This window comes from Vulpes lagopus, chromosome 5, assembly GCF_018345385.1.
Source record: "Vulpes lagopus strain Blue_001 chromosome 5, ASM1834538v1, whole genome shotgun sequence".
Classification (NCBI taxonomy): Eukaryota; Metazoa; Chordata; class Mammalia; order Carnivora; family Canidae; genus Vulpes; species Vulpes lagopus.
In genome coordinates, this window is record NC_054828.1 from 3,252,687 (window position 1) to 3,277,245 (window position 24,559).

Consider the following 24,559-nt stretch of genomic DNA (forward strand, 5'->3'; position numbering starts at 1 on the left):
AAAATGCTTTTTCATATCACATGTTTAATATGTAAGGGCAATTTTTATTTAAAACAACTCATAATCTTTTCTAGCAAGGAGGTGTTACATAATTCATATCAGTGGAGAAAGCAAATGTCTCCACGTCTCCGTTTTGCTTCTAACATCTGCTGGAGAAGAGACAAGACACAGATTAGAAGGCCCACCACTGGTCCTCCTGGGCCGCATCAGAGCCTGGGGTGCAGCAGGGCGGGGGGGGGGGGACTCGCTCTAGACAATTAGCCCACAGGAATCAGGCTCCCCAGGAAGCGGAAGCAGGCCCACAGCCACCAAGAGTGGAACAGAACAGAAAATCGGACTCCCAGCGAGGCAAGAGCATCCCGATGGTACGAGGGATTAGGGGGCCTCAGGGTTGGGGAGACGTGTGGGGAGCATGGATGTTTAGTAGGAGATTTGATTATTTACATGGCTTTTACATGAACCTCCTCGGGGACTCTAAAACTTCAATGAGGCCTGCCACACACACAAATGCCTATTTTAGGAGAAAACTTAAGACAAAGAAGGGTGTTCCTCCTGCTGCAGCACACAGAGAGGGGCAGGGGTGGGGGGGGCAGGGCACAGGCTCCACAGGCCCCACACCAAACTCTGTCTTCTTTCCACAGGGTGCCCAGCTCCGTGAACGGTCCCCCACCCCAGTGCCAGCACACCCAACCGCCACTCCCAAAGGCCCTTCCTCAACCCATCGCCTCCAGCCCGTCAGCAGGTCCATCTACGCAGCCTTACAAGCTGCCCAAAGGAGCCCCACACTTCCCACCGCCTCCTCTGCCCTCCCCGCTCTACACTGCCAAGCCTTCCGAGGACCATGACCAGGCCCCCCAAGTCTTTCCACCTCCACAGAAGAGCCCAAAGCAGACAAGTAAGCCTGGGGTGAAACCTGCGGGCAGCCTCCACACAGCTGCCAGGAGGTCTGCGGGCTCCGGCCTAAGTGCCTCTCCAGGAGCCCCCTGCCCGCCTGCCCACCCAGGCTTCTCTCAAAGGCCGCCCACTCCAGCAGCCCCTGCCCCTTAGAGGGCCCTGCCCCCAAATCACCCCGCCAGTGAGCGGTGAGCCACCTTCCCATCTAAGCCCCCACGTCACTTCATCAGAAGGGACACCCTGACCACTGACCCAGGCAGCCCCCACTTTCCACCCGCTCTAGCCTGTGCTATCAGGGTGGGAGCCACTGGGCACCTCAGATGTGCTCTCAGCGTGACCATCACCCCAGATTTCAAACAACACCAAAAACTAAGGGTATGTTATCTCATTCACGGCTTTTCTATTGATTATATGTTAAATGTGTAATGTGTTAAGACAATATATATGTGAAATCAATAAATAAAATACATCATTAGAACAAATTTCACCTGTTCCTCTGCCTTCGTCAATAAGGGTTTGAGAACATGTGACATCACGTACGTGGCTCACGGCATCTTTCCCTCGGGCGGTGCTGCCATCCCTGCCTGTGTCACCTGAGCCACAGCACCACGGCCCACTCCCTGGCACATGGGTGGCTTTGGGAGTACCTCTTGGTCCTGGTCACCGCTGCATTCCCAGCTCCCAGAAAGCATCTGGCACGTGCAGGTACTCGGTGCACAAGTGCAGTTAGCGGATTAAATGAAATGAAGGATGCAGGGAGAAGCAACAGCGCAGAGCCAGAGTGACCATGAGGACAAGAACAACTATCACAGGTGACATCTACTGAGTCCTGTCCCCATGCCAGGCAGCGTTCTAAGAGCTCCGAGTTAGGGAACTCACTTAATCCTCGTGGTGGGAACAGGATTCAAGCCACGCTGTCCGGCTGCAGTCTGCACCTCAAGCAGCACGGAGACACCCAGGGATCCCACTGGACGACCTCCCACACGTGACAAGAACTCAGCGCAGGGCCCTGGACCTTACAGAGAGGACTCACCTTTCACAGGTGAGCTCAGGCACAGGGAGCTATGGAAACGCTGACCACAGGAGGGAGGAGGAGGGACCCCGATACAGGTGGTGACCTAAACCCAGGTGACGATCTCTCGGCAGTGAGAAAGCTCTCTCTGTAGCTCCCCATTATGACATGTCTTGTTTCCCTGACTGCAAGGTCTCTATCCTCTACCATACCCCTGACCAACGGTGTCTGCTGATGCGTCATGGTGGGTAACTGAGGTTTGGCGTTGCCTTACCACCTCCCGGATCCACATGGCTCCAGCCACAAAGGTTCCAGGTACAGTGGGAATACTCCTGGCACCGACTTTCCTGATACCCTCACTCTAGAACAGTGGTGACGAGCCAGGGCTCTGAGGCCGCTGCCCCGCAGAGAGGCCAGGGCCTGGTTCTGCTCTATGGTATTTTAAGCTCCCCAGGCGGCAGCAGCGGGAGCACAGGCCCGGGCTGATGCAGCTCTGAGCCACCAGCCATCCTACAAGAACAAGCCCCTTGTCCTCTGCCAGCCAGCCCGACACACTCATCTTCTGCCTCAACACGTGTGCAGCCAGTGCCGGCCAAACCACCGTGGAGACCCTCGGTGGCCACCCACCACCTGCCCCCCCAGCGGCTTCACCTGCTGGCCCCTTGAGGCCAGGTGCCAACTGCGCTCCTCCTTGCCGGCTGCCCATCACACCGAGCCCAGCACGCAACAGGCCCTCCTGAAAATCCAGGCCTGCTGAGGACGGTGTGATCGTGGGATGGACTGTCCCCCGAATCCTCCACAGACCCCGCCCCACCATGCTGGAGGCTAGCAGCTTTGCTTGGTGCTTTGACAGCGGGGGTGAATTTCGAGTCTGAGATGCAGGAAGGTGAGTAACCAGCAGGACACAAAGCAGAGCTCCATCTGCAGTTTACCAAAAGCAGAGAGCTTGGCCCTGGGCCGGGGACCCTCCCAAACTGGTGTGTGGGACCCGGGCAGAGGGTCCCTAGGAAGACGGTGTCCAAGGAGGGGCAGCTGGCCTGGGGGGTGAGATAGACAGAGAAAGCAGGAACCAGGAGGCTCCTGATCAGGACCACAGAGGAGGCACATGGAAACTGGGAGGCACAAGAGAGGAAGGATCAACCAGAGAACTTGGACTTTACCCTAAAGGTAAGGGAGACATTCTTAAAGAACCAAGAGAAGGGGAAGGATGCCAGCTTCAAGACAAAATCCAACCACTCACTGCTGCAGAGCCGCCCCTCCAAGCGCTGGCACGCCCGGCTGTCCAGATGTGACCCACCCACAGGCCCAGCCATGCCTCTCCCAGTGTGGCCCCCATCCACATCCACAGGACCCCTCTCCCCTCACCCTCCGTCTCCACCTCCCCGGGGTCACCAGCCTCCCTGCACAAGCTGGCCCATGGTAACAAGCTCTACCATGTTAGCCGGGCCTGCCCACGGGCCGGGAGCAATGCTTTGGGAAGCGTCCTCCAAATACATGAAGTTGAGCGCACTGGTGAGCGAAGGGCTGAATGAGCTGGGGAAAGAGGGAGTGGACAGGTGGAATCAGGAAGAGTTACAACCTGGTTGAAGCTGCCCACAGACCACACAGGACACCCTGAGCCAAGCACACGGAGGGAAGGCGGGGCTGCGGGCTCGGAGTCAAACAGCACCAGGGCCCAGGATTCAGACACACTGACAGGGACCAGACGGAGGGACACAGAGTCATCCAGCCACACCGCTCGGGACCATCCAGGAATGGAAGGCCGTGCAGGGCGACACGGTGACCTAGGACACCACTCATTAGTGGGCTGGGGACTTCTGCTGCAGAGACACACAAGGCGCTCAGAGATGTGACTCAGGCAAGTCCCCACAGGGTCAGTCACAGCTGTAAGTAACAGAACCCCAACTGCAAACATCTGAAATGGCCAGATAATAGGGAAACGGCCTCAGAAACACCCCACCCATGAGCCAGTGGAAGGATGGGCCGCACGTAAGGGACATCCCACAGCCGAGTGTCAAGAACACTGGTGTGGAGGGAAGAGACAGCATTTACAGGAAGGAAAAATAGGAAAAAAAAAAAAAAAAAGAAGGAAAAATAGGGAGGTGCAGAGTCAGCGGTGCTCTGTGGTCCCAAGTCCACAAACAGGAAGACACACACGTCATACAGGCTCTCCTAGCAAGACACGAAGCTCGGTCCCCAGCGCACACAGACACACCTCCGTCAGATCCCACGTGGCGATGCAAGCTCCTCCCCCACAGAACCGGGGCAACAGCAGTGTCCACCCACAGGGTGGCCATGAGCAGAGGTCAGGAAAATGCCCAGAGAGAACTTAGGGTCACACCTGCCACACGGGGAGCCTTTAATACATCTGATGCTACTATTTCTCTATTATTCATGGCAAGTACCGAACTTTAAATAAACATTGAACATTTATAATTTTAAATTATATTTAACATCAAAGATAAACACATTTAAAACTCCACAAGAGAAGAAGGCTCTGTTCATGCCACTTGAATACCTGGTGAAAGAGGACCAGGGGCAGCCTGAACATGCAAAGGGCCTAGACACCAGCCCCAGCCTCTGGCTCCCCGCCGGCTCCCCTCTCTAAGGCCCCTGGGCCTTGCTCTGCAGTACCTTCTGCGTCTCCACCGTGCACCTTCCCGGATACTCCCTCGGCATTCGGATCTCAGTCCTGGCCTGGAAGGTGCCCCTCCTTCCCGGGCCCACCGAGGTAGTGGTTCATCCCACAGGCCTAGCCAGACAGTACGTCTCCTCTGCAGCTACCCAGCTACTTGAGGACCCACTGCTCCCACCCCCCAGCCGAAACCCCAGGGGAAGATCCTGACATTGCACAGAATTCACATGTATGAGCCCTAATCCTTCCCATGCTCCACAGTGATTATCTGCAACCCATCTGTCTCCCCTTGATGCAGGAGCCTCTGGACTCCATATACCTGGCCTGGGAGAAATTCACTATGTACTTTACTGGAATAAAATAATCAAAAATAAGTTTTGCTATTAATCAAAGGGTGGTTCTTCCACCCAAGGAAGATGGAGGAGACAGCAAAAAGTTAAAATGAAAACGGGATTTTTCTCTCTCTCGCGCGCACATACACACACACACACACAAAAAAAAAAAAAAAAATCAGCCACACTGGCCAAAGCAAATTTAAAATCTCATTGAAAATAACAGTAAATTAAATGCTACATACTAAAGATCAAAAAATGACTCTGCAAAATAGATTTCATACTTTACTATTTGGTTTAGGTAATGGGGATAGAATTTTCAAGCATAAAAGGCCCAAATCTAGAAAGTTTTAATGACTTCTGATAGAATTGCACACATAAGAAAATTCGTGTCTTACTAATTCAATATATATTTTATTGAGGAAATAGCCACGAATAAATGGAAGAAAAGAGTGTACTTTACTGAAGTATTTAATAGTTTGATCTAGAAGGTCATTAAAGTAAAGGGACAAGCAAATGAAACCCAGTGACCTGCATACAGAAAGAGCTCCGGGCTGCGCGAGAGAGGAACAGAGGAGCCGCAGGCAGCACGGGTCCCACGCGGCCCCAAGCGACAGCTCCAGGCGCCCACGCCAGGAGGACAGGCCGTGGACGTGCAACATCGTGAGCGCCACAAAAATAGTGTAAAATGACTTACAAAGAACCAAAGCAAGAAAAAGCCCGATGCTAAGAGTAAGTCAAAACAGGCAAATGTATGTTTACAAGGATTAGGAAACATTTCCATGGAAGCTGATGGTAGTTCCTAAATTTGACAACAGTACTGCGATGAAGGAAGGATCAAGAAACGCATTCCAAAGTACTGAGTCACCCGGCTGCCTCTTTAAAGTGAAAACACGGTGTGCCTTCTGCCGATTCCCCACCGACGTTCACTGAAACCCTGTTCGGTTTCGGCCCCAGCGAGCCAGTCCAAAGGCGGGCAGGGTGCGGGGCCACCAGAAGGGCGGCGAGCCTGCAGCTCAGGGCACGCTAGGTCCCGGACAGGGGCGGGCCAGCCCACCGGGCCACGGTGGCCGAGAAGGATCCGAGGCCAAGCATCCAACAAAGTGACAGACACAAGTGAGCCGCACAGCCTGTGTGTCTCCAAGGCCAGCTTCACAGGAGCCATCTGTGATCCTCCAGGTTCCTGAACATTCCCACGTTCCCATGTCGATCCCCCACTACAGGCCGGCTCCAAACAGCCTCATTATATTTGAGCCTGCTGTGACCACGGGGTGTGCAGAGAAGAAAGGGCTGGTGCCCGGAGAAAGCGGGAGGAGGAGGAGGTGAGCAGGGGAGCCGAAGCTTCCATCAGACCCGCAAGCGGCACGGGGGAGTTCCACACAGCTACAGTTCAAAGCACGGCTAATTCACTCGCTGCTGAATCTCAGAGTGTCACCCATACATTGTCACTTGCAGCCCTACAGCAGAATTATCACAAAGGAACAGAAGCCAGATTAACCTCCCCAAAGCACAGTTCTAATCAGTCTACTCCCCTACCCAAACACTTTCCATGGCTCCCAGTTACCCAAGAATATCTGCTGCATCCGATTCCTTGCTTTTACTGATAAGGAAACTGAGGCCAAGGATGGATCGAGTAACTAGAAGGTCTGAGGGTGGCAGAGGCAGGATTTGAACCAAGATCCCAGCATCTCCTCACCACGACCCACACTCTTTCCACGGCACCATGGCTACCTCACAGCCACTTGCCTCCGTTCCAGGATCTGGCCCCACCAGCACTGCCGGCTTTTCCTACCATTGCATTCTTCAAAGATCCACCAACCCTGCAGGGCAGCAGGCCAAACACAGCCTCCCTCGGACACGCCTGGCCTCGAGCCACCCTTGGCTGGCCCCAAGACACTGATGTCACCCCCACTGTCTCTAGGAAGGGCAGGTGCTGGGCTCGCACACAGCTCCTTCGGTCCTGGCCATGTGGCCTCTGTGGACATGCAGGCACCCCCACCTCCATGCCTCCTCCCTCGACGTCATGCCTGCACTCATCCATCCGCCTGGACACCCCATCTCTGGCAGCTGAGATCACATCCGCAAGACAAGACCCACCCACAAACTCTGGCTCTCAGCAGCCTACAGCACGTCAAGGACACACCACCTTCCAACATGGGACCCAGTACTTGCCAACCATCTACTCAATATCTGATGGATGAATGGCAGGATCGCAGAACCTTGCTTTCTTTCACCTACAGTCCCTCTGCTGCCCGACCACAGAGTATGTCCCCCCATCACCGCTTTCCAGCCCAGTGACAGGCACCTTTCCATCGTGGCCTCGGTGACCACCGAGTGCCTGCATGTGGCCCAAATAAGCTCATTGTATATCTGGACACCCACTGTCAACCATTTGCAAGAACCTGAGGTCAGCTCACTGACCTGCTTACACCCAGAGTCCTGTCCTGGACTGCAGCCCAGTGACCAGACCCTGATACACAACCTACCATGGACACGCTCTCCGGAGGCCAAAAGCCACCAAGGCTGGTTGCAGGTCACACCAGAGCCTGGGGATGGCAGCAGGTGTGCCCCACCCCTCGACAATAGGTAAGGGATAAAATCTCCCCTCCTTCAAGTCAACTCTCCCCTCCACAGGCCAACCAGGAAGCACCAGGAAGCCCAGCTATGAAGGCAGACACCCAAGGCCACAAGTAGTGAATGAGGAGCCCAGGTGTGCCCAGTTGCCTGGAACACACATAAATCAAGTTCAAATCACCAAACTGGCATGAGAACCACATCCGACAAGTATCTGCTGAGCATACTCAACATGCCAAATCTTATACAAATGGCATTAACCTGAATAAAATACAAGGACAAAGGGTGTAAGCCTCAAAGAAGAAGTGACAAGATCACAACCAAGGCACTCACATCATCAGGAAAGGTGACAGGTGCACAAAGGGCAGGACAAATTGTGCTGGGAGGGAGGGGGATCCCCACACCTGTTTCTGATTCGGAATTCCTCTTCCTCCACATCATAAACCTCTAGAACAACCAAGGTATTGTAGGGAGGGCAAAAAAAATGAAGGGTTTTATCAGTACTGCACAAAAGACCTCTTTCCCAGAGAAATCACTTATTTCCAAAGGACTGAAACATTCTGGGATGGAGAAAGACCATAAACATGCAGTCACACCATGAATCACGTCATCATAGCCCGTGTGGGTCCAACACAACAGAGAGGCCTCTGCCTCACTGTCAGAGCACCGTCCACACAGGACGTGGGGCATGCAGGACAGAGGGGACCCCGGGCAGCTCGCCACACACACAGCAGGAGCCCTACAGCCCTGTGAGGAGCACTAGCTTTACCTCTCCCGTTCTAGATGCCACCTGAAGACTCGTCCAAGGCTACTCTCGTCTGGTTGTTTCACATGCACCACAAGGACCCCGGACAGCATAAAAACAAGCGAGCGTTCTATCTCTCAAATTGTCCCAGTACACTGGCTCCCTATACCAAGGAAGACCAAGGCCCCCACAAGAGGCAGCTCGACGTAGTTGCAGGTGCATGGGCTCTGGAGTCGGAGACAAGGGTTTAACATCAACTCAGCTATTCTCTCTCCAGGGGACTTGCTCTAACATGGGAGGACCTTGGCCAGCTGTGAGGACCTCCACGCACCAAGAATCTGCACTGACAGGGCTCTGGGTGGTGTACAGCTGGTGGGGCCAGCTCTCGAGCTCTCAGGGCACTCAGTCAACCACTATCCAGGAAGGAACAGCCTCCCCCCAACCCCGCCAGACCACACGGTTTCCACGGCCTCCCACTGTGCCACTCACACACAGGTCTGAGCCTCTGGTGTGATCCTGGTGTCGGGTACAAAGCTGACGCATCTTAGTGGCCCCAAGTACCCACATGTGAGCTCAAAGTCACAGGCTGGCTTTGTCTCCTTTTTTCCCAGAGGTAATTCAACACTGAATGGGGTCCCACCTAACCACAGGGCACCCCTGGACACCGGTCATGGGAAGAGCTATCTCGTCAGGTGATAGAAGAATAAAAAACCCCAATTTTGTAACTGCTGTTATACAAAAAAAGTTCTGATGACTAAATTTCTGGTCGCTCTTCTGCACCGCCTTTAGCCCAGGGCCTGATCCTGAGATTGAGTCCTGTGTCGGGCTCCCTGCATGGAGCCTGCTTCTCCCTCTGCCTGTGACTCTGCCTCTCTCTCTCTCTCTCTCTCTCTCTGTGTGTGTGTGTGTGTGTGTCTCACAAATAAATAAAATCTTAAAAAAAAAAAAAAAGACTATTTTCCTTGCAAATGGAATGATCTTTATGCCATCTGACATTTGTGAATAAAAAGATGGCTGTGCGTATATACTAAACACCATCTGCTCTCAGGAGCCCTGATACACCCAAAGTGAGAACAAGAGCACAGGAGATGAGTGAGTATGCTTCTGTTTGTATTTTAAAAAAGAACTGGGGGAGGAACCTGTCTACACACACCCTGGCGCGGCTACCTGAACGCACGGAACACTTCTGAGAGCAGAGGAGGAGGAGGGGGCTGCAGGCCTGCAAGGAAAGGAGATTGAGCTGTCATCACATAAGCCCTGAGGGACCACTGACCATTTCAACAATGCATAATGTAGCTTTATCAATTAAAAAAAAAAAAAACTAGTAAACAAGAAATAAAAATAAATATTACCAGTTCCCAAACTTTAAGCGACAAACCTTTGTGTATTCTTACCCCTCTCCTCCTCTAGAACATCAAGGAATGTTTCTGTTAGCATAAGTTTATTATGTATTTTGGATACTTATATCAAATGTCTAGATTTTGATCAGATGCACAAATTAAATGATTTAGACAGATATGCAATTTTAATAAAAATTTTAAGTAAAGATCATCTTCAAAACATTATACAGCCATTAAAAATGATGGTTATGAAGATTGTAGCAACACAGCAGAGGCTTACAGCATAATATTACTGGAGGAAAAAAAGGATAACGCATCTATCCCTATTCTCACTGCCTCTGTGGGAAAGAAAAAGGTGGGGGAAGGAGGGAGAGAGAAAAGATGACACAAGTCAGGAGGGCAGGCCCACCGCGGGCCAGGTGCTACACTAACCGCTTCTTGTGATTAGCTCATCAAGCCTCCAAGGCCATGTGGACGCATCATTATACCCATTTTTTTTTATTTTATTTATTTATTCATGAGAGAGAGAGGCAGAGACACAGGCAGAGGGAGAAGCAGGCTCCATGCAGGGAGCCCGGCGTGGGACTTGATCCCAGGACTCCAGAATCACGCCCTGGGCCAAAGGCAGACGCCCAACCGCTGAGCCACCCAGGTGTCCCTCATTATACCCATTTTAAAAATGAAGAGAGTAAAGTTCAAAAAAGGGGGGGGCGGTGTACCTGTGTGGCTCAGTGGGTTAAGTGTCTGCCTTCGGCTCAGGTCATGATCTCAGGGTCCTAGGATCAAGCCCCGTGTCAGGATCCCTGCTCAGTGGGGAGTCTGCCTCCCTCCCTCCCCCCACCTTTCCCTTTCCCTCTCTCTCTCTCAAGTAAATAAATAAAATATTTAAGAAAGAAAAAGAGGGTAAAGCTTAAAGAAGCTTTTAAAAAACAAACAAAAAAAAAAAGGGCAGCTCTGGTGGCACAGCGGTTTAGCGCCACCTGCAGCCTGGGGTGTGATCCTGGAGTCCCAGGATCGAGTCCCACACTGGGCTCCCTGTGTGGAGCCTGCTTCTCCCTCTGCCTGGGTCTCTGCCTCTCTCTCTGTGTCTCTATGAATGGATAAATAAAATCTTAAAAATAAAATAAAATAATTTTTAAAAACCTACTGCAGCCACTCTACTAATAAATAGCAAAGTGCAACCAGGACCACGTGGGGGCGGGGTGCTCCCATTTCCCTCGCTCAAGGTCCCTGGGGCGCTGAGGGTCAGAGGCGGCCAGCGGGCTGCCCGTGTGGCTCTTCACCTTCTGTAACGTGTGGACTCTTCCTTCCAGAACCCCAGATAGATACACAGGTTACATCATGGGTTTAAAAGTGGGTTTAAAAAGATATTCTTATCTAATTTTCTTAGAATAACTTATCCCAAGAAAATGACATAGGGTTTTTTTTTAAGCATTTTAAGAAAAGTTGAACTTTTTCCCTTTAGGACCAATTTGAACATAGTCTCAGATTTTACCAGAAAGCTTCCCATTTTATTAATCTCAAGAGCTGGCTAAAGACCAAACCTAAGCGTTACCTAAAAACGTGTCACTCTTCACAATAAATTCAGGATAAAGATGATTTCCCTCCCCTCCCTCCACAAAGCCCAGCATGTTCTTTATTCTTGCTAACTGACTTAAAGTTTCACTTCCTCCCTGTGTTAAATCCAGCTGTAATGCCAAACCGGATTATTTTTCATCTCCCAAGCCTTACATTTCTACTCATTAGATACTTCTTCCTCTTTTCTTCCTTCAGCCACAGATGATTTAATCCTGTATCAAATCTCTCACAGGGAGTTCTGGGGTCCTGGTGCGCGTGGGGAGCTACACAGTGTGCAGGACAAAGGACACCAGGTGAGCAGTCCAAGGACTGTGGGTGCTGCTGGCTCTGACCTCGGGCACCTCCTTCTCCTTCACTGCATCTGTGTCCTCATCTGCAAAACCAGGATAATGGGGAGGCCACTGGCTCCATCTGTCACTTAGGGTCAACACCAAACCAGTGAGGTATTTTCGAGGCAAGGAGCTTTACAAACAGGCCATCATCCTGCAGTGCCCAAGGAGTGCCATGTCTTGTCAAGCAAACGGCTGCCTCAGACCAAGCCTGTGGCCCCCAAAATTCATGTGTTAAACGCTGACTCCCGGTGGGATGGTGTCTGGGAGGAGCCTTTAGGAGGTGAGCAGGTCCTGAGGGTGGAGCCCCATGAATGGGATCAGTGCCCCCATAAAAGAGACCCCAAGGAGCTCTGTCGCCCTCCTGCCACGTGAGGACACAGCGAGAAGGAGCCATCGGTGAACCAGGAGGCTGGTCTGCAGACACAGAATCCGCCAGCACCTGGACTTCAGACTCCAGAACTAGGAGAAATTGGTGCCTGTTACTAGAAACCCCCAGTCTGTGGCCTTCTGTTACAGCAGCCAGAACGGAATCAGGTAACAGCATCATCACACCCACGTGAGAGCGGTACCTCTTCCTTCCAAAACCCAGAAAGCCACCACACCTCGGAAACTGCTCAAAGCCAAGCAGCACCTGCAGCCCAGAGCTGTGTGCAACACAGGTCCACAACACGTGCCCTCGGCAAAGGCTCACAGGTCCACGATCCCCAACGCACCCCACACCCCGGGGGGACCCACCTGCCACAGACACCGCCTCCCCCCATTGGGGCTCCGTGCCCTCTCTGTTCTGGGGCTCAGGGGAGCAGCTCACCATTACACTCAAAGCGCATCATCACATTTTCCTAAGTTAACGTGTTTCCAGCCACCCTGAGCCTGCCTTTCGGCTCGGCTCCACGTAGCAGTTCTTAGCATCGGGGGTCATCCTTTACTTTCATGTTAGATTCCAAGAAACATAAACCATCTAAAAACAAAAATATCATTTTCTTTGCAGTTCCCAGAGCTAGACCCTTGGCATGCAATTGTCTGTGGCGCCTTGGAGGCTCAGCTCCATTCCTGGGAACAGACCGGACGCCGAGGAGAGCTCATTCTAAATGCGGTGTCTGCCTGTGAGCTTCAGAGTATGCCCTTCCACTCCCTCCCCACCCAGATCCTGCACATGGTGCAAGGAATTCCAACATTTTCCAGGCCTTTACTCTGCATCAGACCCAGGGTTAGACCCCAGCACACAGTAAATGGCATAGGAGGGACAGTCCCTGACCTCAAGGGACTGGAAATCCACTGAGGTGACACATACCCCCAAATCTCAGGGGCAAACACAGTGGCTATTTACCCAAGATCCACCCCGCCCCCTTCCCTGCTATCAGAAGCCCAATTACCAAGTGCCGATGGCTGAGCCCACCTAAGATACTTACTGGTTGGGATCCCCGCAGCTCAGGCTGGCCAAGCTCTCTGCTGATAAGAACACAGATGCTGTGGTGACTGCCCTTCACCTCACACAAGACGATGACCACCATCTCGTGGCCACGAGCTTAGATCCTTGATGACGTGGCAGCAAGCCAATGCCAACAGCTACCTACCCCCAGCATCTTGCAGACAAAAATAAACCCCTATTTCTTTTCAAAGTCCCGGAGTCTGATTCTCTGTTACCTGCAGCCAACACAAATGCTCCCCGATCCCCCTTAACACAAGGCTGCCATGCCAGCCAGTGAACCAGAGATGCGGATCACCCCCCGGGGACGCCCTCCAGCCCTGCTTCCCGAGATCCTGGGAGACAAGGGCAGGTGCCTCACCGTCCAGCAGGATGACGGGCGGAACTAGCCCCCTGTGAGAGGCAGAAAGTACCCAGAGCCCTGCGTAGAGCAAGGAGCAGTTCACCCCCACACTCCCCCCTTCCCTCCTCTCCCCCTCGCACAGGAAAGAGGCTCCGCAGTCTCACCCAGCATCCAATCTACCAAAGAAAGTATGGGAGAGAAAAGACAAATACGTCAAAGATTGATTTTTAAGACTGCTACTTTAAAACTGTAAAGGAGACTCACAAATATTTTTTTAACATTTGCTTTTAAGATTACGCGCAGAAAACCATCACTCAATAGAGTTCCCTGACGAGCCCTGAAAGGTCTCCTATCAAACTGAGGGTTTACTCTGTTCCAGATACCCAAGGAAATACTCCCTTTCACTGAATCACACTCAATTTGGTGTGCTGCAAGCTGAGTGCTCCCACCAGCCGCTCCAACACTGCAGCCAGTGGTGAACCCGTGCAGAAAGGACTAGTTCTGGTGGCACCCTGGCGCTGGGGCGGCGTGGCCCCGGGGCCCTCCTGCTCCTGTCCCGAGCCCACAGGCCGGGTGACGTGACACGGAAAGCAGCTCCCGTCAGAGCTCCAAGGGCTGGCAGGACACAGATCGTGGCACATCAGCACGTGCACACGGTGGCAATTTTGGTTTGTTGGTTTTTATCCTCTTTCCCATTTCTCAGAGTTCCAACATCATGGTATTAACAACACTCAACACTCACAGAAGCACCAAAGTGGGAAAACGAGGTGGAGGAAGCAGTGTGCACAGCAGAGGGGTGAGAGCGGGGCCCACACTGGCCAAAGGTTCTGGAGGTGGCCGGGGAGGCAGGTGGCAGGAGGTGGCCGGGGGCAGGGGGGGGCGGGGGGCAGGAGGTGGCCGGGGGGCCGGCAGGAGGTGGCCAGGCACGGAGCAGAGATGGCACAGAGCGTGAACACTGCCCGCCATGGAAGGAAGCACAGCACTGCCACTGAGCCATCGTCTGGACATGCGGAACACTCACTGCGTAACTGCTTTTAAAGAAACAAAGGCAGAGACAGAGGACTCTGTGCCCAGAGGAAGGGGAGCAGTGTCTGACAGTTGCTCGGCAACACCAAGGACAAGTGTCTCCTACGGGACACTCCCTGTGCCGGGCACTGAGAAGCCAGCGGTGCCCTGCTCCCTAGAGGGACAGGGCCACAAGAACAAGCAAAGGGACAAGTGGGCAGAGGGTGAAGGGTGCTCTGCAGAAAGACAAAGCTGGCGGAGGAGGGAATGAAGAAGGTGTGGCGTTCCGGGGTGGGCACGGCTGCCCGCGGCTCAGTCGGGAGAGCCACACGGTGAGGAGACATGCGCGCAGAGACCTAGAGGGAGTAAATCACACAGAAATCCAGGGCAGAGGGACGGCGGTGCAGAGGCCCTGGGTATGGCCATGCTGCTGTGCTCCGGAAATGACTCAACACGGCAAGGGAGGAGCAGGGACAGAAGGCCAGAGAGGGACAAGACAGGTCCTGCTGGGCACAGAGGTTGCCAGCAGCCTAGGGCCGTCCCTCTGAGGGCAGTGGGAGCCCCGGATGGCTCTGCAAAGTAGCTGCTCTGGATCTTATTTTCAGAGGATCACGGACACCATGTGCAGCACAGCCCTGGGCACTGTGGTTTGCAGGGGGCCCCTTGAGGAGGCCACAGTCACCAGCAGGAGGTGGTGGCTTGGAGCAGGGCGTGGGGCAGAGGGGCTGTGCACACAACACCAAGGAGATGCACTGACCGCTGGTGGGGGGGGGGCGTGCGGAGACAGGAGAGAGTGATGGGAAGGGGGAGCCACCGTGTGCAGAGACGAGGGAGTGCGCAGCAGGATGCAGAGTCAGGGGGCGAAACTGAGGCCTTGGAAATTCAACTCAGGTGACACCTTTAACCCAGAAACCACCTGTAAAAATAGATGACCTGCTTAAGAACAAGCTCCCCTCAGGAATGTTCCTGAACAAAGGTCCTTGCCCGTGTCCCTGCAGACTACAGAGAGATGCTACAGGGAGAATCAAACACGGAGGCGCTGCAGGAGGGCCAGGTGAAAGGTACGCATAGGGACAGACCTGGAGAACACCGAGGAAGGAGCCCAGACTCGCGGGCCCTGGCCAGCCAGCCATACCCCGTGTCATGGAGAAGGACAGGGACCCCACGTTCACAGGGTCATAAGTGGCAATACGGGGGCTTCTCATGCAAGGTGCAGTCTAGCATGTGGCCATCTGGGACCTCGAGAGGCAGGAGCCACGAGACCAGCAGCAGAGCCCTCTGTGGTCACCTGGGTTGTCCCCACTCCTGAGCCACAGGCAGGCCTCACAACTCGGGCAGTCTCAGACCTTCAGCAGCTCTCTCTGCAAACCTTGTTTCACTGACAGTACCTCTTCCTCAAACCCGAGATGAGGTAAAACCGAGCCTTCCAAAGGCACCTGCCCAGGCTCCCCGACAGTCTGAGTGGGACAATCACGATGTCCCCCTCTCTATGCTCCTAGTTCCTTCCCAAAAGCCCCACTGGAGCCACAGGATGAAGAACCACACTGTCCACGCCTCTGATGCAGAGGGGACGCAACAGGCCAACTGAGCCAGGGAGTCAAAATGCATCCAGCCCAGGAGACAGGGTGGGACCTGAGCAGATGGAGAGAACAGGAAGAAGACAGAGGAGGAGAGAGGGAAGAGGGCAGTAGGGGAGAGGAGTGGGAGGAGGCGGAGGAAGCAAGTGGAGGGAGAGGAGGAAGAGTGGGATAGAGGAGCAGGGCTGGGGAGGAGGAGACAGGAGCAGAGCCCAAGGTGGGGGTGGGGGTGGTAGGAACAGGAGGAGGGGAGGGGCTGGGGGGGACAGAGGGAGAGCAGGAGGGAAGAAGAGTGGAGTGGAGGGGAGAGGAGACCAGCAAGTGGCTGGCATGGCCAGAGCACTGAGCGCGCAGAGAGCACAGCGGTGGCTCCAGGAGCTGCATATGCAGCACAAAGGCTAGGTGGTTCTTGGGTTCCTCTCCTCAGGGTCTCTGCTCTCCGGTAGTTCCAAGTGACTCCCGGGATTACCCTCGGAGTGCCCCCCAGGGAGACTCCAGGGACAGAGGTGTTAGCTGGAGCTCCCATGCTCCAGCCCCCGCCCTCCCCCAACAAGAGCAGGTGCACACCACCAGGGCCTGGAGGTCACCATGCAGCTGGGGCGGCAGAGCTTGCACCTGGACACTAGAGGGCGACGCTGGGCGCAGCCGGCCCACCTCCAGGACCCCAGGGAGGGGGTGCCCTCAGGTCACGGAGCCTTCAGATGCCACCTTCAGAGGCTGCCACGATGCCCAAGACAAGGCTTCTGCTCCAGGCACTCCGACAAGGTCCTTGGGAACAAAAAGGGCCCCTCGTCCCTTAGGCGCCCAAAGAGCAGGGAGCAGGCCACAGCCACACTAACCAGAAAGGGCTGCAGGTGTTCCTGCATCCGGGCCAGCTCCCCTCCGGCGTGGCCCTCACTGTGGGGCCACAGGGCCGGCCTGCTGCACCTAACACTCCACCTCCTCAGCTGCAAACCAGGCCCAGACTCCCTCCAGCAGCAGAGGGCCGGCTGTGGGGCTCGGGGACACAGTGCACACAATCGGACGCGCCTTAGGCGTTTAAAGCTCTCACCTACCAAGCATCACGGCTTAGCCCAGCCGACCTTAAACGTGCCCGTGCATCAGCTAACACAAAGTCTGGTCTGCAGTAAAGGGCTGAGTATCTCGTGGAATCTACTGAACATTGTACAGAAAGTGAGAAAAGCACAGGTGCCAGTGCACGGCTGCTGACCCTTGTGATCTCGATGCCGACCCGAAGCTGTGGCCAAAGGCCCGCATCACAGGAGAGGAGCGGGCCACGGATCACCCGCCCAGGAAAAGATCCACACTCAAGATAACAAGCACAATCTCTAGCGAATGTGTATGACTTTCATATGGTCATAAAGCCGAAAACCAGGAAGTTGGACCCTCCTAAGTTGGGAACCATCTGCGTATACAAATATATACATAAAGTTGGGGATCCCTGGGTGGCTCAGCGGTTTAGCACCGCCTTTGACCCAGGACGTGATCCTGGAGTCCCACGTCGGGCTCCCTGCGTGGAGCCCGCTTCTCCCCCTGCCTGTGTCTCTGCCTTCCTCTGTCTCTCATGAATAAATAAAGAAAATCTTTTAAAAAAAATACACACACACACACACACACACACATACACAAAGCACCACAGCCAGCATGGAGTGAAGGCCCAAGATGGCAGCACACTTGCTTCCACAATCCTTGTGGATTCCCCAGCTCTGTGTCCTAAGCACAGATTCTGTGGATTCTGTGTCCCCAGTGAAACGACACACCTCTGTGTGCACCAGAGGCCCCCTCCTTACAGCCCCAAGGCTCCCACTGTGCTCCCCAGTCTACCCAGCTCCACATCCAACCAGGTGCCAGGTACCCCCAGCCTGCCCTGCAGCACCCAAGAAAGTGACGGTCACCCAGCCCCAGCCCACACCCTGGGCCCCTTCCCCAGGCTACCAGCCTAATTTCTTCCCTGTCCCTCCATCTCTCCGCCTACACACTCCTGGGTGGCTGCCCAAGGCCGCAGGAGGCGCCCTGCCCAGAAGTCTTCCATGGCTCTTCCTTCCACAGAGGAGCAACCACTTTCGGGTGTCCTGTGCCAAGCTTCGCTTCCCCGGCACCTTCCAGAGGCGTCATGCCATCATGCCGTCATGCCAAGCTCCTTCTGGCCCTTGGAGCGCTCAGGACCTGCCCCTCCCTGCTTGCTGGCCTCTGCCCCTCCCCACCCTCCCCCACCAGGCCGGGGGCTCAGCAGCTGCTTCCAGTCCCCAAGCCTGGGAGCCTGCCACAGCACCGGCCACCCCGGGAGGCTCCTCCCCACCTCCAACTCCATCCCAGGGGCCTATTCCCAAGGGTCTTGGCCGACGGCTCCTCTACAGCAGCACCCAGGCTTTACCTCGGCGGTTTTGTTTTCCACGTGCATGTAGCACCTTCCTGCAGTTTCTGACGTTTATGCAGTACTGTGTACGTGTGCGTGCCTGTCTCAACCAGAATGTCAGCTCCCGGAGAGCACAGCCCGGGGGCTCTGGTTCCGTTTCTCTCCAGGGCCTATACCGACAGCAAGTGCTCGGCGAAGCCTGGCTGAATGAGTGGACCATGTGGGTGCTTTCCGTAGATGACCTTCCGGTCACAGGACCCTGCAGGGTGGGCCCAACTTCCCCAGTCACCTGCTGAGAGTGGATGGCGCAGAGCCAGGCCTGGCACCAAGGCCAGACTGCCTCCTCCTGTCACCTGGGCCCCACAGGGCCATCCCCCAGCCAAGGCCCCTGAGGGAACAGCTAACTCAGCTCCACTGAGCCCTTCCCCCTAGAAAACATGTCTCCTCCCCACCTCCACGTACGGGGACACCCTCCGCCCTCCAGCCAGACTGCGTGCTCGGGAGGGGGAGCTGGCAGGAGGCCGTGCACCCAGCCTCTCTCCCTCTGTGGTTGCAGAGGAAGGCCCGGAGCCCCCGTGACCTGGAGGCCCCAACACTGAGACACGGCGGCTCCAAGGGGCCTCTGGACGGCACATTCTGCCCTCGGCCCCATCCTGCTCCCACGCACAGACGCACGCGGTAAAAATGAACGCCTCCAAGTGTCATTTTCTTGGGCTTCAAAGCAGCAGCCTTTTGCACGAGTAAATATTGAGTCAATGCTAAGAGCAGAATGAGCTGTTAAGTTCTATTTGCTACTTTCATCCCCAGGCTCATAACAGAGCACAAGCTAAACAAAGAAACACAGCTCTCCGCCGACGAGATGACATTCAGCAGGTACAATCATTTCTGTGGGCACTTCTCACATCAGTGATTTGCTTCTCCAACATTGGCAAATATTTGCCACTTATGTCTTTTATGTAATGTGGAAGATAATATATTCCACTGTCTTCCAAGGCTATCTTAAATGCCTTATAAAAACAGGCAATTTACTGGCTGTGTTTTCTCCTGCCACTAAATACAAATCCAGTAATTGTTTAACTTTGAAAGCTTTTTGGTGTGAGATTTGATACTTAAACAGAATGCTGAAGACAGAAAACATTCATAATGCCACCAACTCAACAAAAGAATCTTATTTTTACGTATTAACCTTCCCTCCTGCCGGCACACAGCCTCTTTCCCACGAGTCCTGAAAGCTCTGTTGTGCAAAGGACTGGAATTGCCACAAGTTATCCCCCTGACGAAGCCCACGAAGAGACCAATGGGGGCTCAGCTCCCGACCCGGAACTGCAATTCCTATCAGTGTATCCTGTCTTCGTCAAGTACCTCCCTGCCCCCTACCGTCAGAAACCACTTAACTCAGCCAAGAGGATCTGTGCAAACCGCCCTGACTGGCGGTGACCACATGGTGACCACATGGTGACCACGTGCAGCAGGGCTCTGAAAATCCAGGTAAAGGGTAAGGAGCCCAACCAACACAGGTGAAGAAGGTAGACAACCAGCACTGCTGAGTGTTTACCATGTGCTGGGCATGGTCCTAAGCAATCTACACGCACCCCTCCCTGGGTCTGCACACTGCGTGCAGCTAGCACCGCTGGGTGGGCAAATGAGGGCCCCAGGAGCACTACCAGGCTCGCTTCCGTCTCGGGGCTGAGAGCACTGAACCCACACTCCCAGCCAGCAATCGTCCTCAGAACCTCCACCCTCCGTGCACCCTGGGACCTGCCTCAGGGGTACAGGTGTTTTGGTCAGCCGAAAAGGCAAGTGGCCAAGGAACGTGCTCAAACCCCCAACTAGATTCCACGATTCCGTGCCCAACCCACCCGACTTCCCAGTCTCGTAGGTGAGACTTCCACCCACCAAGTTCGCAAGCTCCTCCTCTCCCCGACGCACATTTCAGGATGCTCGATGACCACCACTAGTCACCAACACAGGGTGGGGATCACTGGTCTGAAAGACAGTTTCCAAGCCTGTTGTAATGACAGGAAGCTGGGAATAAGCTAAGTGCCCATCAGGAGGGGCAGTAAATGAGTCCTGGGCACCACAGAGCGGCACGCTACATGGCACGTACAGGCCAGATGGTTCCCTAGCGCTATCCCGGGAAATACGCTGTGAAGCTTAAAGTGGGGGGCATAGGGCGCCTGGGTGGCTCAGAGGGTTAAGTCTGCCTTTGACTCAGGTCATGGTCTCAGGGTCCTGGGATCGAGCCCCACATGGGGCTCCCTGCTCAGCGGGGAGGCTGCTTCTTCCTCTGCCTACCTCTCCCCCTGCTTGTGCACTCATGCTCTCTCTCTCTCTCTGTCGGTCTTTCTCTCGCTCTCTCTCAAATAAGTAAAATCTTTAAAAATAAATAAATAAAATAAAGAGGGGGGCAGAGCAGCATTACCATGTGTGGAGAAAGAAAGCAAGTATATAAACGTGCAGACTCCAAAGCGTCTCTCCCCAAGTGACTTCTGAATTGCCACAGGAAGAAAGGCCCCTCCCAGGGCAGGAACTGACGGGCATCGTGTTCACCAGTCATTGGAGTGGACTCTTCAACAGTAAGACGAACCAGCCCTGTGGGCTCCTACCACAGGGACGTCCCTGCCACGACGACGGGCCCGAATCTCATCAGGAGGAACACGAGACAACCCGCGCGGAGGGGCAAGGGGCGTCGCAGAAGAGCTGGCCTGCCCGGAGACACCGTGCACGCCGGGACCCACTCCAGGCTGACCGGGAGGACCCACCGGGAAAAGCACCCAGCGGACATTCCTGGGACGACTGGCACAGCGTGAGTGTGGACGACCTCCCAAGGAGGAGGAGCGAGGAGCACCGCATCACTGTGAAATGTCCTGACCGATGACAATCCTGGGACCACGAGGACCAAGCGTCTCACTCTCAGGAGCCCGGGGACACACTCTCTCCACGGACTCACACGGTTCAGGGATACATGCACACGCTCAAGCACAATGAAAATGGGGCAAAGTGCAAACAAATGGTGAATAGAGGAATCACTTCTGTTCTTGCAGCTTTTTTGTAAACTTGAAATTACATCAAAATAGAAAGTTTAAAACGTCTTGTGCATCAACTGTCTGTGGAATAAGACGCCCAGAACCACGAAAAGAGGGCAAGCAGGGTTGGGGGAAGGAGTGCCACATCTTTACGGCACATCCTCCAGTGCCCAGTGACTGTGTTACACAGCACGAGCACAACAATAGGGAAACGTAAAGGAAGAAACCCGGGGGAAAGACCCCTTCGCAGCAGAGAGAGCAGCACCCAGGCGCCAGGCCCGCCCCTCAGCTTCTGCAGGCTCCGCCTCCCTGGCGGCTGGGCGTCCCATCTGTGGGCCTCATGCGCCACCTGCTGGCCGAGTGGGGCACTGCCCAACGGGCACACCAGCCCGAGGAGTGAGCTCAGGACCATGCCACATCACTCCTCGCCACATCACTCCTCGAGGAGTGAGCTCAGGACCATGCCACATCCCACATTCAGGAGAGCTCCCGCATCCAGCAAGGCGCCCGAGGCAGAGCGGCACTCCACAGAGAGGAGACGTGTAGAGGCAAGAACGACGAAGCGAGCGGAACTCCAGCAGGTGGACCTGAAAGCAGGCACACGCCTCAGAGCCTGGTTGCAGCGCAGCCGCATGGCTATCGTGACCCCCAAGAAGCAGAATGGTGCCTGGATCGTCTCCTGCTGGCCTGCCCACCCAAGCCCCGCCCTGGCTCCCCGGGATGCTCACGGCCTGTCACGTGCTACACCGACACTAAGCCCCCAAAGGAAGGTGAAGTCAGCAGCGATCAGGACACCAGTCACCAGCTCTGTTCCCCCGGAACACTCTGAAGAGCAGGCATGGCAGCCTGGCTGGCCCTGCAGCTCTGAGAAGCCAAAGGAGTTCAATGGGGGCGTTAAGAAAAAAAGAACAGAAAAATGCCATATCAACTGCTTTGGAAGCCCATTACCAAAACACTCTAGAGTAACCTTCGAGGACAAACAACTCCTGTCTTCGTGACTTCCTGGCACAACACAGACCACCCTCCAACAAAGTAAACCACACATGGGAGCCTGGGCACGAAGCACCAAGAGGACAAGGCACACGTGCCCGCTGGGGGACTCACCGAGGTCTGTGTGGGGGCCGGCAAGAAGCTGCTTGAACTTGTCGAGCCGAGAGGCCTCTCTTTCACTTAACGCTGAGCTGCTGAGGGCACTGGGGTCAGACGTCCCACCCAGTGCGACAGTCACCGAGTGTGGGAGAGACTGGGACCGCTGCAGGGGGACAGTATCGCTGGCGCTTTCTGCGGAGAGAGAGAGCACATGGTGAGGATGGCTTCCTGGACCCCCCCCCAACAATGTTCCCAGTTGGAAGGCTCCCACCTGCCCTCTGTGAATGCCACCGTGTCACAGTTGTCCCTTCCTGCACCACTGGGCAGTGCAGACCCGGACTACTCAGCATGGAGTGAGATCAGTGAGCGCTCATGAAGCCACTGGCTTCCCGGTACAGAATTATACCCAAGGAAAGTAGGTAGGGTCCCACGCAGAAGCAGGATGACACAGAGAAAACCCAAGACCATCTCGGGGTGCACCAAGAGTCAGGGTGCCCCCAAAGCAGACCCAGGTGACACGATCCCAGGGTCTGTTGATGTAGAGCTGGGATGAGCGTGCCCACAGGCATCACCTGGGCCTGAGCATAGAAGGAAGCCACCGAGGCACACGTAGCGGCACTGAGGACTCTTTGCAGCCCGCAGATCTCCCCAGGCCCCAGGAAGGAGGCAGGGCAGGGGCCATCACCAAGACAAAGCACAGGAAGCTAGAGCCCACTGCAAGCTGGGGGGGAGGGGGAGGCAGCAGGCTGCAGGCCCATCTACCCCCAACCCAGGGTGCCACCCACCACCACGCCTGACGGCCCACCGACCCTGCGACAGGGAAACACAGTGCCGAGGGGACACAGTGCACTAAATCCAGCAACCCGAGACAGGGAAGAGCCACAGGAGAGAGCCTGAGGCCCAACAGGTCACTCAGAAGGAGCTGCCAGGACCAACCACATCTTCCAAAACTGGAATTTAAACCAGTGGAGAGGGGCAGCCCCGGTGGCGCAGCGGTTTGGCGCAGCCTGCAGCCCAGGGCGTGATCCTGGAGACCCTGGATCGAGTCCCAGGTTGGGCTCTCTGCATGGAGCCTGCTTGTCCCTCTGCCTGTGTCTCTGCCTCTGTGTGTGTGTGTGTGTGTGTGTGTCTCTATGAATACATAAAATCTTTAAAAATAAAAAAATAAAAATAATTAAAATAATTAAAAAAAAAAACAGTGGAGAAAATAAATTCCAGGAAAGGGGACAAGAAACAAACAGTGTGAAGCAAACATGTGGGCTCCTGGCCACCACCTCGACTCCCACCAGCTCCCTCCTGCTGGCAGAGCAGAGTCCTGAGCCTGAAAACAGAGGGGAAAGGCTTCATGCAGAAACCCTTGGGCCACAGAGAAGCAAGACGGGCCACGGAGAAGCAAGACGGCCCACGGCCTCCGGGCAGAGTCTGGCCCAGTTAAGCTTCCAGAAACGCCTGCAGAAGTGGGCGTGGAGGAGAGAGCTCCTGCAAGCCTTCCTCAGGGCTGACCCCTCCCTGCAGACCTCCCCATGTGCCTGCCTCGGGGAGCCCAGGGTGGCGGTGCTCAGACCCCCCTCCCCGCCCTCGGGATCGCCTACTCCACCGAGAGTCGTGATTCTCTAGGAAAGACGATCGGCCGGAGGGACAGTTCCACGTTCTCCCGCAGGACTAAACGTGCTGGGTTTATTCATCTACCATCTTAGAGAGACCGGTGTCATTTATGCAGACACATAAGGACCACTTCCTCCTGGGCAGAGCACAGTGATGCCCCCACCTGCCCCCCGAGGAAGCAGGAAGATCGACAGCCAGCGACCCCTCCGGGGCCCCTGGAGTGGGTCTCACATGCACCGTCAGTGTCCAGCTCGGTCACAGTCAGCCAAGGAGACGGTCCTCCCCCGGCCATGCCCACTGAGCCCTCCACGGCCGAAGGCGGGCTTCACCCTTTGGCCAGGGGCACCCTGAGTCGAGCAAAGGACATCTGACTTAAGGTACAAAGGCACAGGCTTCTCAGACTTGATGAAGAAAATCAGACGATCAAAAGTAAAGAAGCAGCATGGGGAAGGCCAGCCTGGGCCCCCCTGCTACGCCGTCCCTGAACTTTCAACCGCCATCAATCCAGCACTGAAGGCCACAGCTGAGGGCAGCCGACAGGCCCTGTGGACTCTGCGTGGGGTGACGTGGGCTCCCCACAGAGCCGCACTGTAAAAGGACAGGCATCCGACATAAACGCTAGCAGTGGCAAGGGCAAGCAGCATGCCAACCAGACCGTAAAACATAGTGTCCAGGATTTTCCAAATGACA

At 55.0% G+C, this 24,559-nt stretch overlaps 1 protein-coding gene across 2 annotated transcripts in view; it reads right to left on the minus strand.

The window, feature by feature from the left end:
* TBC1D22A (TBC1 domain family member 22A) overlaps positions 1-24,559 on the minus strand; it is a 339,052-nt gene that overhangs the window by 286,499 nt on the left and 27,994 nt on the right. For both annotated transcript variants that reach the window (XM_041754866.1, XM_041754865.1), the window contains exon 4: positions 22,280-22,456. In XM_041754866.1, coding sequence (XP_041610800.1) covers positions 22,280-22,456 — 177 coding nt within the window. The remainder of the gene's footprint in view (positions 1-22,279; positions 22,457-24,559) is intronic.